This window comes from Bufo gargarizans, chromosome 2 (assembly GCF_014858855.1).
Source record: "Bufo gargarizans isolate SCDJY-AF-19 chromosome 2, ASM1485885v1, whole genome shotgun sequence".
In the NCBI taxonomy this organism is placed as follows: Eukaryota; Metazoa; Chordata; class Amphibia; order Anura; family Bufonidae; genus Bufo; species Bufo gargarizans.
This window is the reverse complement of record NC_058081.1, coordinates 500,698,549-500,713,327: the sequence shown is the minus strand read 5'-3', so window position 1 is coordinate 500,713,327 and position 14,779 is coordinate 500,698,549. Positions and strand designations below refer to the sequence as shown.

At 43.7% G+C, this 14,779-nt stretch overlaps 1 protein-coding gene across 1 annotated transcript; it reads right to left on the bottom strand.

Annotated features, from left to right (window-relative positions):
• Positions 1-11,486: 11,486 nt before the first annotated feature.
• On the bottom strand, positions 11,487-13,712 carry LOC122928424 (E3 ubiquitin-protein ligase TRIM11-like). The gene has a single exon (XM_044281236.1). The coding sequence runs from the start codon at positions 13,707-13,709 to the stop codon at positions 12,117-12,119; it is 1,593 nt and encodes a 530-aa protein (XP_044137171.1). The 5' UTR covers positions 13,710-13,712; the 3' UTR covers positions 11,487-12,116.
• Between the last annotated feature and the right edge of the window lie 1,067 nt (positions 13,713-14,779).

Genomic DNA, 14,779 nt, shown 5'->3' with positions numbered 1-14,779 from the left:
GGCCTCTGCTGTTGCAAAAAACCTCCCTCTGAGTCACTTCGAAGAGACTGGCCTGAAAGTGCTAAAAATGACCCCTCTTCCTCCTCCTCCTCCTCCTCTTCCATCATCGCCCTAAGTTTTTTCTCAAGGAGACATAGAAGTGGTATTGTAACGCTGATAACGGCGTCATCGCCACTGGCCATGTTGGTGGAGTACTCGAAACAGCGCAACAGGGCACACAGGTCTCGCATAAAGGCCCAGTCATTGGTGGTGAAGTGGTGCTGTTCCGCAGTTCGACTGACCCGTGCGTGCTGCAGCTGAAACTCCACTATGGCCTGCTGCTGCTCGCACAGTCTGTCCAGCATGTGCAAGGTGGAGTTCCACCTGGTGGGCACGTCGCATATGAGGAGGTGAGCGGGAAGGCCGAAGTTACGCTGTAGCGCAGACAGGCGAGCAGCGGCAGGATGTGAACGTCCCGCACTTTATGCAGTAGCTCTGACATGTCGGGGTAGTTGTGAATGAACTTCTGCACCACCAAATTCAGCACATGCGCCAGGCAAGGGATGTGCGTCAAACCGGCTAGTCCCAGAGCTGCAACAAGATTTCGCCCATTATCGCACACCACCAGGCCGGGCTTGAGGCTCACCGGCAGCAACCACTTATCGGTCTGTTGTTCTATACCCCGCCACAACTCCTGTGCGGTGTGGGGCCTGTCCCCCAAACATATGAGTTTCAGAATGGCCTGCTGACGTTTACCCCGGGCTGTGCTGAAGTTGGTGGTGAAGGTGTGTGGCTGACTGGATGAGCAGGTGGAAGAAGAGGAGGAGGAAGCCGAGTAGGAGGAAGTGGCAACAGGAGGCAAAGAATGTTGCCCTGCGATCCTTGGCGGCGGAAGTACGTGTGCCAAACAGCTCTCCGCCTGGGGCCCAGCTGCCACTACATTTACCCAGTGTGCAGTTAGGGAGATATAGCGTCCCTGGCCGTGCTTACTGGTCCACGTATCTGTGGTTAGGTGGACCTTGCCACAGATGGCGTTGCGCAGTGCACACTTGATTTTATCGGATACTTGGTTGTGCAGGGAAGGCACGGCTCTCTTGGAGAAGTAGTGCCGGCTAGGAACAACATACTGTGGGACAGCAAGCGACATGAGCTGTTTGAAGCTGTCTGTGTCCACCAGCCTAAATGACAGCATTTCATAGGCCAGTAGTTTAGAAATGCTGGCATTCAGGGCCAGGGATCGAGGGTGGCTAGGTTGGAATTTACGCTTTCTTTCAAATGTTTGTGAGATGGAGAGCTGAACGCTGCCGTGTCACATGGTTGAGATGCTTGGTGACGGAGGTGGTGGTGTTGGTGGTACATCCCCTGTTTGCTGGGCGGCAGGTGCCAACATTCCTCCAGAGGCGGAGGAAGAGGCCGAGGCGGCAGCAGCAGAAGAGGCCGATGCGGCAGCAGCAGAAGAGGCCGAGGCGGCAGCAGCAGAAGAGGTAGCAGGGGGAGCCTGAGTGACTTCCTTGTTTTTAAGGTGTTTACTCCACTGCAGTTCATGCTTTGCATGCAGGTGCCTGGTCATGCAGGTTGTGCTAAGGTTCACAACGTTAATGCCTCGCTTCAGGCTCTGATGGCACAGCGTGCAAACCACTCGGGTCTTGTCGTCAGCACATTGTTTGACCACTGCTCCCTCTTTTGCTACGCTGTTGGCTCAGTCTCACCACTGCCTCTTCCTCCGAACTGTGAAAGTCAGTGGCACGACCTTCATTCCATGTGGGGTCTAGGACCTCATCGTCCCCTGCATCGTCTTCTACCCAGTCTTGATCCCTGACCTCCTGTTCAGTCTGCACACTGCAGAAAGACGCAGCAGTTGGCACCTGTGTTTCGTCATCATCAGAGACATGCTGAGGTGGTATTCCCATGTCCTCATCATCAGGAAACATAAGTGGTTGTGCGTCAGTGCATTCTATGTCTTTCACCGCTGGGGAAGGGCTGGGTGGATGCCCTTGGGAAACCCTGCCAGCGGAGTCTTCAAACAGCATAAGAGACTGCTGCATAACTTGAGGCTCAGACAGTTTCCCTGGTATGCATGGGGGTCATGTGACAGACTGATGGGCTTGGTTTTCAGGCGCCATCTGTGCGCTTTCTGCAGAAGACTTGGTGGGAGATAATGTGAACGTGCTGGATCCACTGTCGGCCACCCAATTGACTAATGCCTGTACCTGCTCAGGCCTTACCATCCTTAGAACGGCATTGGGCCCCACCAAATATCGCTGTAAATTATGGCGGCTACTGGGACCTGAGGTAGTTGGTACACTAGGACGTGTGGCTGTGGCAGAACGGCCACGTCCTCTCCCAGCACCAGAGGGTCCACTAACACCACCACGACCATGTCCGCGTTTGCGTCCTTTACTAGATGTTTTCCTCATTGTTATCGTTCACCACAAGAACAAAAATATTATTTGACCCAATGTATTGAATTCAAATTCAGGCCTTTTTTTAAAGACAACTAACACTATCTGGCTATCTATTTAGATACCGTATTACACTAATACAGGCACAGCAGTAACCACAGATTTAGCTGACTATAAATTTGAGGCCTAGTATTTAGGCGCTGGGTGACAGGTATAGGTTTACTGACAGAATTAGACTTGGAAATGCACGGTAGCGTGTGTGTGAAGTTATTCAGAATGATCCTATGTGCACCTTGAATCTGATATATCCTTTTAGGGATAGATTTAAAATAGCTCTGATACAGCAGAAACCACTAAATTAGGAAATTGCTAAATTGGGAATTGTATTTCAACCCAGAACAAAAACTGTGCTTTGACGGACACGAAATAACTTGACCAGCCACAGCAGTAACGACAGATTTAGCTGGATATAAATTTGTTTCCTAGTATTTAGGCGCTGGGTGACAGGTATAGGTTTACTGACAGAATTCGACTTGGAAATGCACAGTAGCGTGTGTGTGAAGTTATTCAGAATGACCCTATGTGCACCTTGAATCTGATATACCCTTTTAGGGATAGATTTAAAATAGCTCTGATACAGCAGAAACCACTAAATTAAGAAATTGCTAAATTGGGAATTGTATTTCAACCCAGAACAAAAAATGTGTTTTGACGGACACTAAATAACTTGACCAGCCACAGCAGTAACGACAGATTTAGCTGGATATAAATTTGAGGCCTAGTATTTAGGCGCTGGGTGACAGGTATAGGTTTACTGACAGAATTAGACTTGGAAATGCACAGTAGCGTGTGTGTGAAGTTATTCAGAATGACCCTATGTGCATCTTGAATCTGATATACCCTTTTAGGGATAGATTTAAAATAGCTCTGATACAGCAGAAACCACTAAATTAAGAAATTGCTAAATTGGGAATTGTATTTCAACCCAGAACAAAAACTGTGCCTTGACGGACACTAAATAACTTGCCCAGCCACAGAAATAACCACAGATTTAGCTGACTATAAATTTGAGGCCTAGTATTTAGGCGCTGGGTGACAAGTATAGGTTTACTGACAGAATTCGACTTGGAAATGCACAGTAGCGTGTGTGTGTGAAGTTATTCAGAATGACCCTATGTGCACCTTGAATATTATATACCCTTTTAGGGATAGATTTAAAATAGCTCTGATACAGCAGAAACCACTAAATTAGGAAATTGCTAAATTGGGAATTGTATTTCAACCCAGAACAAAAAATGTGCTTTAACGGACACTAAATAACTTGACCAGCCACAACAGTACAGCAGTAACGACAGATTTAGCTGGATATAAATTTGAGGCCTAGTATTTAGGTGCTGGGTGACAGGTATAGGTTTACTGACAGAATTAGACTGGGATATGGCCAACAAATAACCACACTATTGATGGTTAAATGCACTTGGTGTGACAGCTTGACCAACCACACTATTGAGGGTTAAATGCACTTGGTGACAGGCTCAGCTTGCCCCTGATGTAGTATATGGCCAAAAAATAACCAGACTATTGATGGTTAAATGCACTTGGTGTGACAGCTTGACCCTGATGTAGGATTTAGCCAAAAAACAACCACACCGTTGAGGGTTAAATGCACTTGGTGACAGGCTCAGCTTGTCCCTGATGTAGTATATGGCCAAAAAATAACCACACTATTGATGGTTAAATGCACTTGGTGTGACAGCTTGACCCTGATGTAGGATTTAGCCAAAAAACAACCACACCATTGAGGGTTAAATGCACTTGGTGACAGCTTGCCCCTGATGTAGTATATGGCCAAAAAATAACCAGACTATTGATGGTTAAATGCACTTGGTGTGACAGCTTGACCCTGATGTAGGATTTAGCCAAAAAACAACCACACCATTGAGGGTTAAATGCACTTGGTGACAGGCTCAGCTTGCCCCTGATGTAGTATATGGCCAAAAAATAACCACACTATTGCTGGTTAAATGCACTTGGTGTGACAGCTTGACCCTGATGTAGGATTTAGCCAAAAAACAACCACACCATTGAGGGTTAAATGCACTTGGTGGCAGCTTGTGCTGGTGCACCACAAGACACAAAATGGCCACCGATCACCCCAGATAAAAGTGACTGAAAAACGCTCTGGGCAGCCTAAAAACAGTGAGCAATTCAATAGCAGCAGTTCAATCATCCACAGCTGCAGATCGATCTCTGAATGAAGTCTTTTGGAGGAGTTAATCACTGCCTAATCTCGCCCTAACGTCGCGGCTGCAACCTCTCCCTATGCTGATCAGAGCAGAGTGACGGGCGGCGCTATGTGACTCCAGCTTAAATAGAGGCTGGGTCACATGCTGCACTGGCCAATCACAGCCATGCCAATAGTAGGCATGGCTGTGACGGCCTCTTGGGGCAAGTAGTATGACGCTTGTTGATTGGCTGCTTTGCAGCCTTTCAAAAAGCGCCAAGAAAGCGACGAACACCGAACCCGAACCCAGACTTTTACGAAAATGTCCGGGTTCGGGTCCGTGTCACGGACACCCCAAAATTCGGTACGAACCCGAACTATACAGTTCGGGTTCGCTCATCCCTAATTGTATCTAACAAAATTGCACTTCAGTAGGAAATAACTCCATGAGGACACCTACCATCCCTTGACCTTTTGACCTTTTAACCATTTAACCACTATTTATGAACATTAATGAACAATTTTTAATCCTTTTACTCTTTGGACAATCGCCTGGGACAATACCCTCTGAATGGTTATTTAGAAGGACATATACATTGATGTAACCATGTATATGACTATATCTACACTCACCTAAAGAATTATTAGGAACACCATACTAATACGGTGTTGGATCCCCTTTTGCCTTCAGAACTGCCTTAATTCTACGTGGCATTAATTCAACAAGGTGCTGATAGCATTATTTAGAAATGTTGGCCCATATTGATAGGATAGCATCTTGCAGTTGATGGAGATTTGAGGGATGCACATCCAGGGCACAAAGCTCCCGTTCCACCACATCCCAAAGATGCTCTATTGGGTTGAGATCTGGTGACTGTGGGGGCCATTTTAGTACAGTGAACTCATTGTCATGTTCAAGAAACCAATTTGAAATGATTCGAGCTTTGTGACATGGTGCATTATCCTGCTGGAAGTAGCCATCAGAGGATGGGTACATGGTGGTCATGAAGGGATGGACATGGTCAGAAACAATGCTCAGGTAGCCCGTGGCATTTAAACGATGGCCAATTAGCACTAAGGGGCCTAAAGTGTGCCCAGAAAACATCACCCACACCATTACACCACCACCACCAGCCTGCACAGTGGTAACAAGGCATGATGGATACATGTTCTCATTCTGTTAACGCCAAATTCGGACTCTACCATTTTAATGTCTCAACAGAAATCGAGACTCATCAGACCAGGCAACATTTTTCCAGTCTTCAACAGTCAAATTTTGGTGAGCTTGTGCAAATTGTAGCCTCTTTTTCCTATTTGTAGTGGAGATGAGTGGTACCCGGTGGGGTCTTCTGCTGTTGTAGCCCACCTTTCTTTCCCATTCTGACATTCAGTTTGTAGTTCAGTAGATTGTCTTGACCAGGACCACAACCCTACATGCATTGAAGCAACTGCCATGTGATTGGTTAACTAGATAATCGCATTAATGAGAAATAGAACAGGTGTTCCTAATAATTCTTTAGGTGAGTGTATATCTATATGTAGCTCTTTATATATATTCATATATATTAATAAGTATATATATTAATATCCATCTCTGTTCCATATTTTTTCTTTCTACTTTTTTATCCACTCTGTCATCCCCCTAGCAATTTTTTTTATCAGTATCTTATTGATATGTAGATTTTTAATTGTAATATTTTTTTTTATTTTTTTTTTTATTGATTTTATATTGATTTTACCCTTATATATACTTAATAAAATATTTTCCACCCGTCGTATGCGGGTGGTTACAGATAATGAGTTCCTGCCATCCTCTATTTTAAATTTTAACCACTTTCTATTGATTGGGTGTAATCAATCAGGGCAAGTGCAGCCTCTATATTACTATCTAAGATTTAAGCTCATGTCTATTCTGGATAGGTTCTGGGCAAACTTTGCCAGGTTTAGGGACACAGGGGGCTGGAATAAATAATTTTCATTCCAATTTCCAAGCCAGACACAGTTATTGTCAATATATTCTGTAATGAATCTGTTCCTCCCCAGGACATTGTGGTGTGGCTTCGGAGGCACTGTGACCTTGTGTCTGACCTCACCAAAAACAGGAACTATGATGGTGTCTGGACTGGAGGGTGGAAGGTTTTCTCTAAAAATTGCTTCAAGCAATGTGAACAGCATCAACGTAAGAAGGATCAGACACGCGGTATAAGATCATCTCATATATCTAGATGTCATCTTTTTACAAGAGACACGTTTGACCACCTTAGGGCATCTACGCGAGGCTTCAAGTAAATAGCGATCTGGTCCTTCTTACTGGTCACTGGCTGTGGAGCCTTATGCCGGGGTGGCCATATTGTTTAATACCAATGACTTGACTGTGCACAGGTTAACGGAGGTAGCTATTTGAAGGTGCTGCTGCTGGAAGTGACCATCCATGGTAGACGGCTCCGCTTCATTAACATCTACAGCACACAGACAGTGGCTGAGAGAATCCAGCTATTTAATTACATAAAGCAGTATCTCTTTACCTCTAAACCTGTGGTGATGGCTGGGGACCATGTTACTTTGTCATCAGGTGATAGGTCCTCGGTCAGAGTGGTGTTCAGAGACTCCAGAGTCTTACAAAACATGATATTGCAGGCTGGCCTAAGTGATGTCTTCGCACAGGATGGTAGGAAGCCAAACTTTACACATTCTCGTGCTGACAGGAGCAGTAGAATAGACATGGCGTTTGTGAATCCTACAGAGACTGTTAGCGAGATGAGTGAGAAGGTTGTCCCCTAATTTGACCACCTACTGTACTTACAGTTCTATCAATTATATTATAGACTTTATGTGAGTCAAATTTAAGAGGAATAAGTGAAACTACAGTATCAAGATCATGACAAGACCATAGTAAGATGATGAAGAAAATGCCTAATAAGATATTAGATTAGTTCTTAAATCTATTTTATTAGTAGTCAATCACAGTTTACCATATATTCAGCAAATATTATTTTGTTGTCAAATAAATAATTAAAGAACAATTAATTTATAAGTAAGAATGAAGAGTCCAAGATAATTGTAAAATTTGATGTTGTGGGTTCGAAAAGATATATCTTACCCTCAAGAGGGGGAGATGTTAACCACCTCAGCCCCCCTAGCTTAAACACCGTTAATGACCAGACCACTTTTTACAATTCTGCACTACACTACTTTCACGGTTTATTGCTCGGTCATACAACTTACCACCCAAATCAATTTTACCTCCTTTTCTTCTCACTAATAGAGATTTCATTTGGTGGTATTTCATTGCTGCTGACATTTGTACTTTTTTGTTATTAATCGAAATTTACCCAAAAAAATTCCAAAAAATGAAAATTTTCACTTTCAGTTGTAAATGTTTTTTTTTAAATACATTTCTATATGAATTTTTCTCAAAATTTATTGTTCTACATGTCTTTGATAAAAAAAAATGCAATAAGTGTATATTTATTGGTTTGGGTAAAAGTTATAGCGTTTACAAACTATGGTACAAAAATGTGAATTTCCACATTTTGAATCAGCTCTGACTTTCTGAGCACCTGTCATGTTTCCTGAGGTTCTACAATGGCCAGACAGTAGAAAACCCCCACAAATGACCCCATTTTGGAAAGTAGACACCCTAAGGTATTCACTGATGGGCATAGTGAGTTCATAGAACTTTTTATTTTTTGTCACAAGTTAGTGGAAAATTATTATTATTTTTTTTTCTTACAAAGTCTCATATTCCACTAACTTGTGACAAAAAATGAAAACTTCCATGAACTCACTATGCCCATAACGAAATACCTTGGGGAGTCTTCTTTCCAAAATGGGGTCACTTGTGGGGTAGTTATACTGCCCTGGCATTTTAGGGGCCCTAATGCGTGAGAAGTAGTTTGAAATTCAAATGTGTAAAAAATGTCCTGTGAAATCCTAAAGGTGCTCTTTAGAATTTGGGCCCCTTTGCCCACCTAGGCTGCAAAAAAGTGTCACACATGTGGTATCGCCGTACTCAGAAGAAGTTGGGCAATGTGTTTTGCGGTGTCTTTTTACATATACCCATGCTGAGTGAGAGAAATATCTCTCTAAAAGTCAACTTTTCCCATTTTTTTATACAAAGTTCTCATTTGACAGAGATATTTATCTCACCCAGCATGTTTATATGTAAAAAGACACCCCAAAACACATAGCCCTACTTCTCCTGAGTACGGTGATACCACATGTGTGACACTTTTTTGCAGCCTAGGTGGGCAAAGGTGCCCAAATTCTAAAGAGCACCTTTAGGATTTCACAGGGCATTTTTAACACATTTGGATTTCAAACTACTTCTCAAGCATTAGGGCCCCTAAAATGCCAGGGCAGTATAACTACCCCACAAGTGACCCCATTTTGGAAAGAAGACACCCCAAGGTATTCCGTGAGGGGCATGGCGAGTTCCTAGAATTTTTTATTTTTTTTGGCACAAGTTAGCGGAAAATGATGATTTTTTTGTTTGTTTTTTTCTTACAAAGTCTCATATTCCACTAACTTGTGACAAAAAATAAAAACTTCCATGAACTCACTATGCCCCTCATGAAATACCTTGGGGTGTCTTCTTTCCAAAGCAGGGTCACTTGTGGGGTAGTTATACTGCCCTGGCATTTTAGGGGCCCTATTGCGTGAGAAGTAGTTTGAAATCCAAATGTGTTAAAAATGCCCTGTGAAATCCTAAAGGTGCTCTTTAGAATTTGGGCCCCTTTGCCCACCTAGGCTGCAAAAAAGTATCCCACATGTGGTATCGCCGTACTCAGAAGAAGTAGGGCAATGTGTTTTGGTGTGTCTTTTTACATATACCCATGCTGGGTGAGAGAAATATCTCTCTAACAGACATTTTTTTTATACAAAGTTGTCATTATAGAGAGATATTTCTCTCACCCAGCCTGGGTATATGTAAAAAGACACCCCAAAACACATTGCCCAACTTCTCCTGAGTACGGCGATACCACATGTGTGACACTTTTTTGCAGCCTAGGTGCGCAAAGGGGCCCAAATTCCTTTTAGGAGGGCATTTTTAGACATTTGGATTCCAGACTTCTTCTCACGCTTTAGGTCCCCTAAAATGCCAGGGCAGTATAAATACCCCACAAGTGACTCCATTTTGGAAAGAAGACACCCCAAGGTATTCCTTGAGGGGCATGGCGAGTTCATAGAAGTTTTTTTATTTTTGGCACAAGTTAGCGAAAATAGTTTTTTTTGTTTTTTTTTCTCACAAAGTCTCCCTTTCCGCTAACTTGTGACAAAAAGTTCAATCTTTCATGGACTCAATATGCCCCTCAGCGAACACCTTGGGGTGTCTTCTTTCCGAAATGGGGTCACATGTGGGGTATTTATACTGCCCTGACATTTTAGGGGCCCTAAAGTGTGAGAAGAAGTCTGGAATATAAATGTCTAAAAAATGTTACGCATTTGGATTCCGTGAGGGGTATGGTGAGTTCATGTAAGATTTTATTTTTTGTCACAGGTAAGTGGAAAATGAGACTTTGTAAGAAAAAAAAAAAATAATCTATTTCCGCTAACTTGTGCCCAAAAAAAATTAAATCTTCTATGAACTCGTCATGCCCCTCAAAAGTGATCTTTTTTTAGCGCCGCAGCGATTTTACGGTGTTTTTGCAGTGATCATAAAAAAAATATTTCTGTCACTGCGGTGGGGCGGACTGAACGCAAGTGTGCGCACAAGATCAGGCCTGATCGAGCGAACACTGCGTTTTTTGTAGAGCCTATAGAACATGTCCTAGTCTTGTCCGGACAAGAAAAGGCATTTTCTATATAGTTCTGGCAATGTGCGGATCTGCAAAATGCGGAAAGCACATTGCCAGTGTCCGTGTTTTGCGGATCCGCAGTGTCTGTGTTTTGCGGATCCGCGGTGTCCGTGTTTTGCAGATCCACGGATCCACAAAACACATACGGACGTCTGAATGGAGCCTTACAGGGGGGTGATCAATGACAGGGGGGTGATCACCCTATATAGACTCCCTGATCACCCCCCTGTCATTGTTTACCCCCTGTAAGGCTCCATTTAGACGTCCGTATGTGTTTTGCGGATCCGATCCATGGATCCGTGGATCCGCAAAACACATACGTACCTCTGAATGGAGCCTTACAGGGGGGTGATCAATGACAGGGGGGTGATCAGGGAGTCTATATGGGGTGATCACCCCCCTGTCATTGATAACCCCCCTGTAAGGCTCCATTCAGATGTCCATATGTGTTTTGCGGATCCGATCCATGGATCCATGGATCCGCAAAACACATACAGACCTCTGAATGGAGCCTTACAGGGGGTGATCAATGACAGGGGGGTGATCAGGGAGTCTATATGGGGTGATCACCCCCCTGTCATTGATCACCCCCTGTAAGGCTCCATTCAGATGTCCATATGTGTTTTTCAGATCCGATCCATGGATCCGCAAAACACATACGGACCTCTGAATGGAGCCTTCCAGGGGGGTAATCAATGACAGGGGGGGTGATCAATGACAGGGGGGTGATCAGGGAGTCTATATGGGGTGATGAGGGGTTAATAAGTGACAGGGGGGGTGTAGTGTAGTGGTGTTTGGTGCTACTTTACAGAGCTGCCTGTGTCCTCTGGTGGTCGATCCAAGCAAAAGTGACTACCAGAGGAACAGGTAGCAGGTACATTAGACGCTGTTATCAAAACAGCGTCTAATATACCTTTTAGGGGTTAAAAAAATCGCATCTACAGCCTGCCAGCGAACGATCGCCGCTGGCAGGCTGTAAATCAGCTAGTCTACCTGCAGTTCCTGTGAACACGCGCGCCTGTGTGCGCGCGTTCACAGGAAATCTCGCGTCTCGCGAGATGACGCCCAGGCGCGTCCGGGAGGAATAACAGGGCTGCCGCAAAGACGCAATCCTGCGTGCGGCGGTCCTGTACTGGTTAAATAATATGTGATATAATATTAATTGGTATTTAGTATAAAGAGTTTGTTACACTACACACTGACACCATCTATAGTAATACATTTGGCAATGGGAGGTCTGTATGAGAATGTCAAGACCTATATTTGAAGTCTACCATATACATTATGACAATATATAAGCCCATACATTAGTAAGACACGCCTCACGTCTGTATCTATGGTATAGGAACAGACAAAGGGGTCGTCTTCTTACTCACTCTGCTGGGGGTTGCTGAGGAACGTGGAGCCTTGGAAGAGGATTCCTGACGTTAAACATTGATACTTTATGGACTTTCATAGTCACACATGGACAATAGATTAAGACTTCCTAAACTATTTTTGTAAGTAATCATCTTTTATGAAGACTGAAAATAAATCACAATATTATTTTATTTTTTTATATATAACTCTTGTTGAATCCTGGTGATGAGTCCTCCTCGCGTTCTTTACTCCAAATAACTCATACACTAGATTTGGAGAGGATTACCAAATCCGTTTCATATTACAATTTGTGATATCTTACAGTGTCACCAGTCTCAGGGCAGATTTTATAGGTTATGAAGGTTTCTCCCAATTGCTTCTTCCCCCTGATATCTTTACAGAACTGCTCCATACACATAATGCAGCATGAAGGGGCTCTGTGAAGGTGGCAGTGAAGGTGTGTAAGTGTCTGATGGGGTCACACAGCTCATAAAAGGACAGCTGCCCGGCCTCATAGTCCAGACATATCCTGAATCTATTACTGGATATCTTGTCAGGTAATTTGATACCTTTACCATCATGTTTCACTACATACTGATTAATAAACCTACTCAAACACCAGGACTTGTTATTATCTCCAATGTATGACTGGCCTCCCCACCTGTCTATACTGGGATAACACATCCCCACCCTCCATGTCTCTGATCCACTAATCTCCACATCCCAGTAATGTCGCCCTGAGGTAAATCTCCTGCTGCTCATCACCTGAAAATTCTGGAATCTCTCTGCTGTTTCTGGGCGATTTTGATCCTTGTATGTCGCAGTTGCAGTTTTCAGGTCGTCTGATATAAGGATGTTATTAGCAGCTGTGTTTACATCCAGTAATATGTCTCCAGGACCCTCCATATAGATCCCTCTCCTTATATCTGTTATTATGTCACATAATGTGTGTAATTTGTCTGAGATCACAGCCACATCCAGATCACCTACATCATGGAGACATCTATTTATGTCTTCATCACCTCCTTCCTCCTCAGGATCACACAAATCACCTGTATCTGGTTCCTGTAAGACAGTCAGTGGATCAGTCATGTTACACATCTCCTCAATGTGTCTCATCTTCCTGGACAGCTCGTCCTTCTTTACTTCCAGCTTCTGGATCAAAGAAGATAATGAAAGTGACTCTTCCTTTTCCTGCCTGGAGATCTCACTTAGGACCCTCTTCTCCAGGTCGTCCAGTTGTCTCCTGATATCTGTAAACAGGGCAGTGACTCTCTCTGCTTCCCCAGATGCTTTTTCTTGTGCTTTTCTCCAGTGCTCCTCTAGGTTCTGGACTCTTTTCTCAGACTCCTCCCTCTTTCTGGTCAGTTTCTGAAGAAGATTTCTTTGTTTCTTCTTCTTCTTCTCAGAGGCCTCATCCAGCATCTCCACCCGATGTCCCTTATGTTCTCCGGCCAAACTGCAGGACACACAGATACAAGCAGAGTCCTCAGTGCAGTAATACTCCAGGATCTTCTTATGTACAGAACATTTCCTGTTCTCCAGGGAAGTGCTGGGGTCAGATAAGACGTGTTCTGATGACTTGCTGTGAACTCTCAGGTGTTTTTCACACAGAGAAGCCTCACACATCAGACAGGATTTTACAGCAGGTACAGGAGAGTCCACACAGTAAGTGCAGCAGATCCCGGTTTCCATATCTTTATGTTGCGTAAACAGGAAATTCTCCGTAATGTTACGCAGAGCTAAGTTCCTCATCAGTGCAGGCCGCTCCTGAAACTCTTTTCTGCATTCAGGACAGGTATAAACCCCAGACTCGTCCTGTGTTTCCAGTGCACGATCAATACAGACCCGGCAGAAGTTGTGTCCACATCTCAGCATTACAGGATCTGTATAGGTGTCCAGGCAGATGGAGCAGTCCAGCTCAACTCTCAGATCAGCAGACGCCATGGCTGACAGAGGACAACAGAAACGAAACTGCAGTTCTCTGAGGTTCAAAATCCAGAGGGCGGGTTTATGCATGTGTGCACAGAGTGCGGCTGAACAACACAAGATCAGTCACTATAAGGCTACATTCACACGACCGTATGTGTTTTGCAGTCCGCAAATTGCAGATCTGCAAAAAAAACTGATGACATCCGTATGGCAATGTTTTTTTTTTGTGGATCCATTGTAACAATTAGTGATGAGTGAGCACCAATGTATTCGAGTGTTCGGCCTGAACACATTGCTATATTCGTGTGCTCAGTCGAGCACCAGAGTATAAGGGAAGTCAATGGAAGACCACACACCCCCTGCTTGGAATAGAAGAGGGTGTCTGGTTCACAATAAAAGGTTAAAAATGGATGGATACCCCATCAAAATGGCTTGGAAACAGCATTAAGAGGATAGCTGGATACATCTTAGACACCTATTTCGTACGACATACAATAGACAACCACACAAAAACTAATTGCCAAAAGCCAGGTATGTGCCCAATCTATCCATGTATCCAGTATACCTTACAATAGCAGCCGTGTGCACTATGAGATATTCCAAACCAGCTCTCATCTGACTGAGAACCAGTAAATCTCAAAGTTATTTTGCATCTGTTGGATAGCTTGGGTGGACCTGCATACCTAAATCAATATCATTGGGGGGCCAAAAAGTTTTCTGATTGTCCTAACATAATATTCAATAACCTTTCTATACAGTTTTGTCATGTAAAAACTCATTTGCATAAACATGGGCTTATGAACATGCAAATGGACTGAATCTGCCTTGTTTTTCAGCTCTCATAAGACTATGAAAACCAATAGATGGCGCTATGGAGTTATGAACAGCGCCCTCTATTGGTTTTACAGACTTATGACAAGTCTAATATTCTTTTCAGAAGACTATGAAACCAATAGAGGGCGCTGTTCATAACTCAATAGCAACCTCTATTGGTTTCATAGTCTTCTGACAAGAATATTAGACTGATTCTTATGACAAGCTTATTAGCCTTTTGCATGGCAAATTCGCGATTAGAATATTCGCGA

What these genes read in the sequence shown, in the direction of transcription:
- LOC122928424 (XM_044281236.1), bottom strand. Translation starts at nt 13,709, where the DNA reads ATGGCGTCTGCTGATCTGAGAGTTGAGCTGGACTGCTCCATCTGCCTG.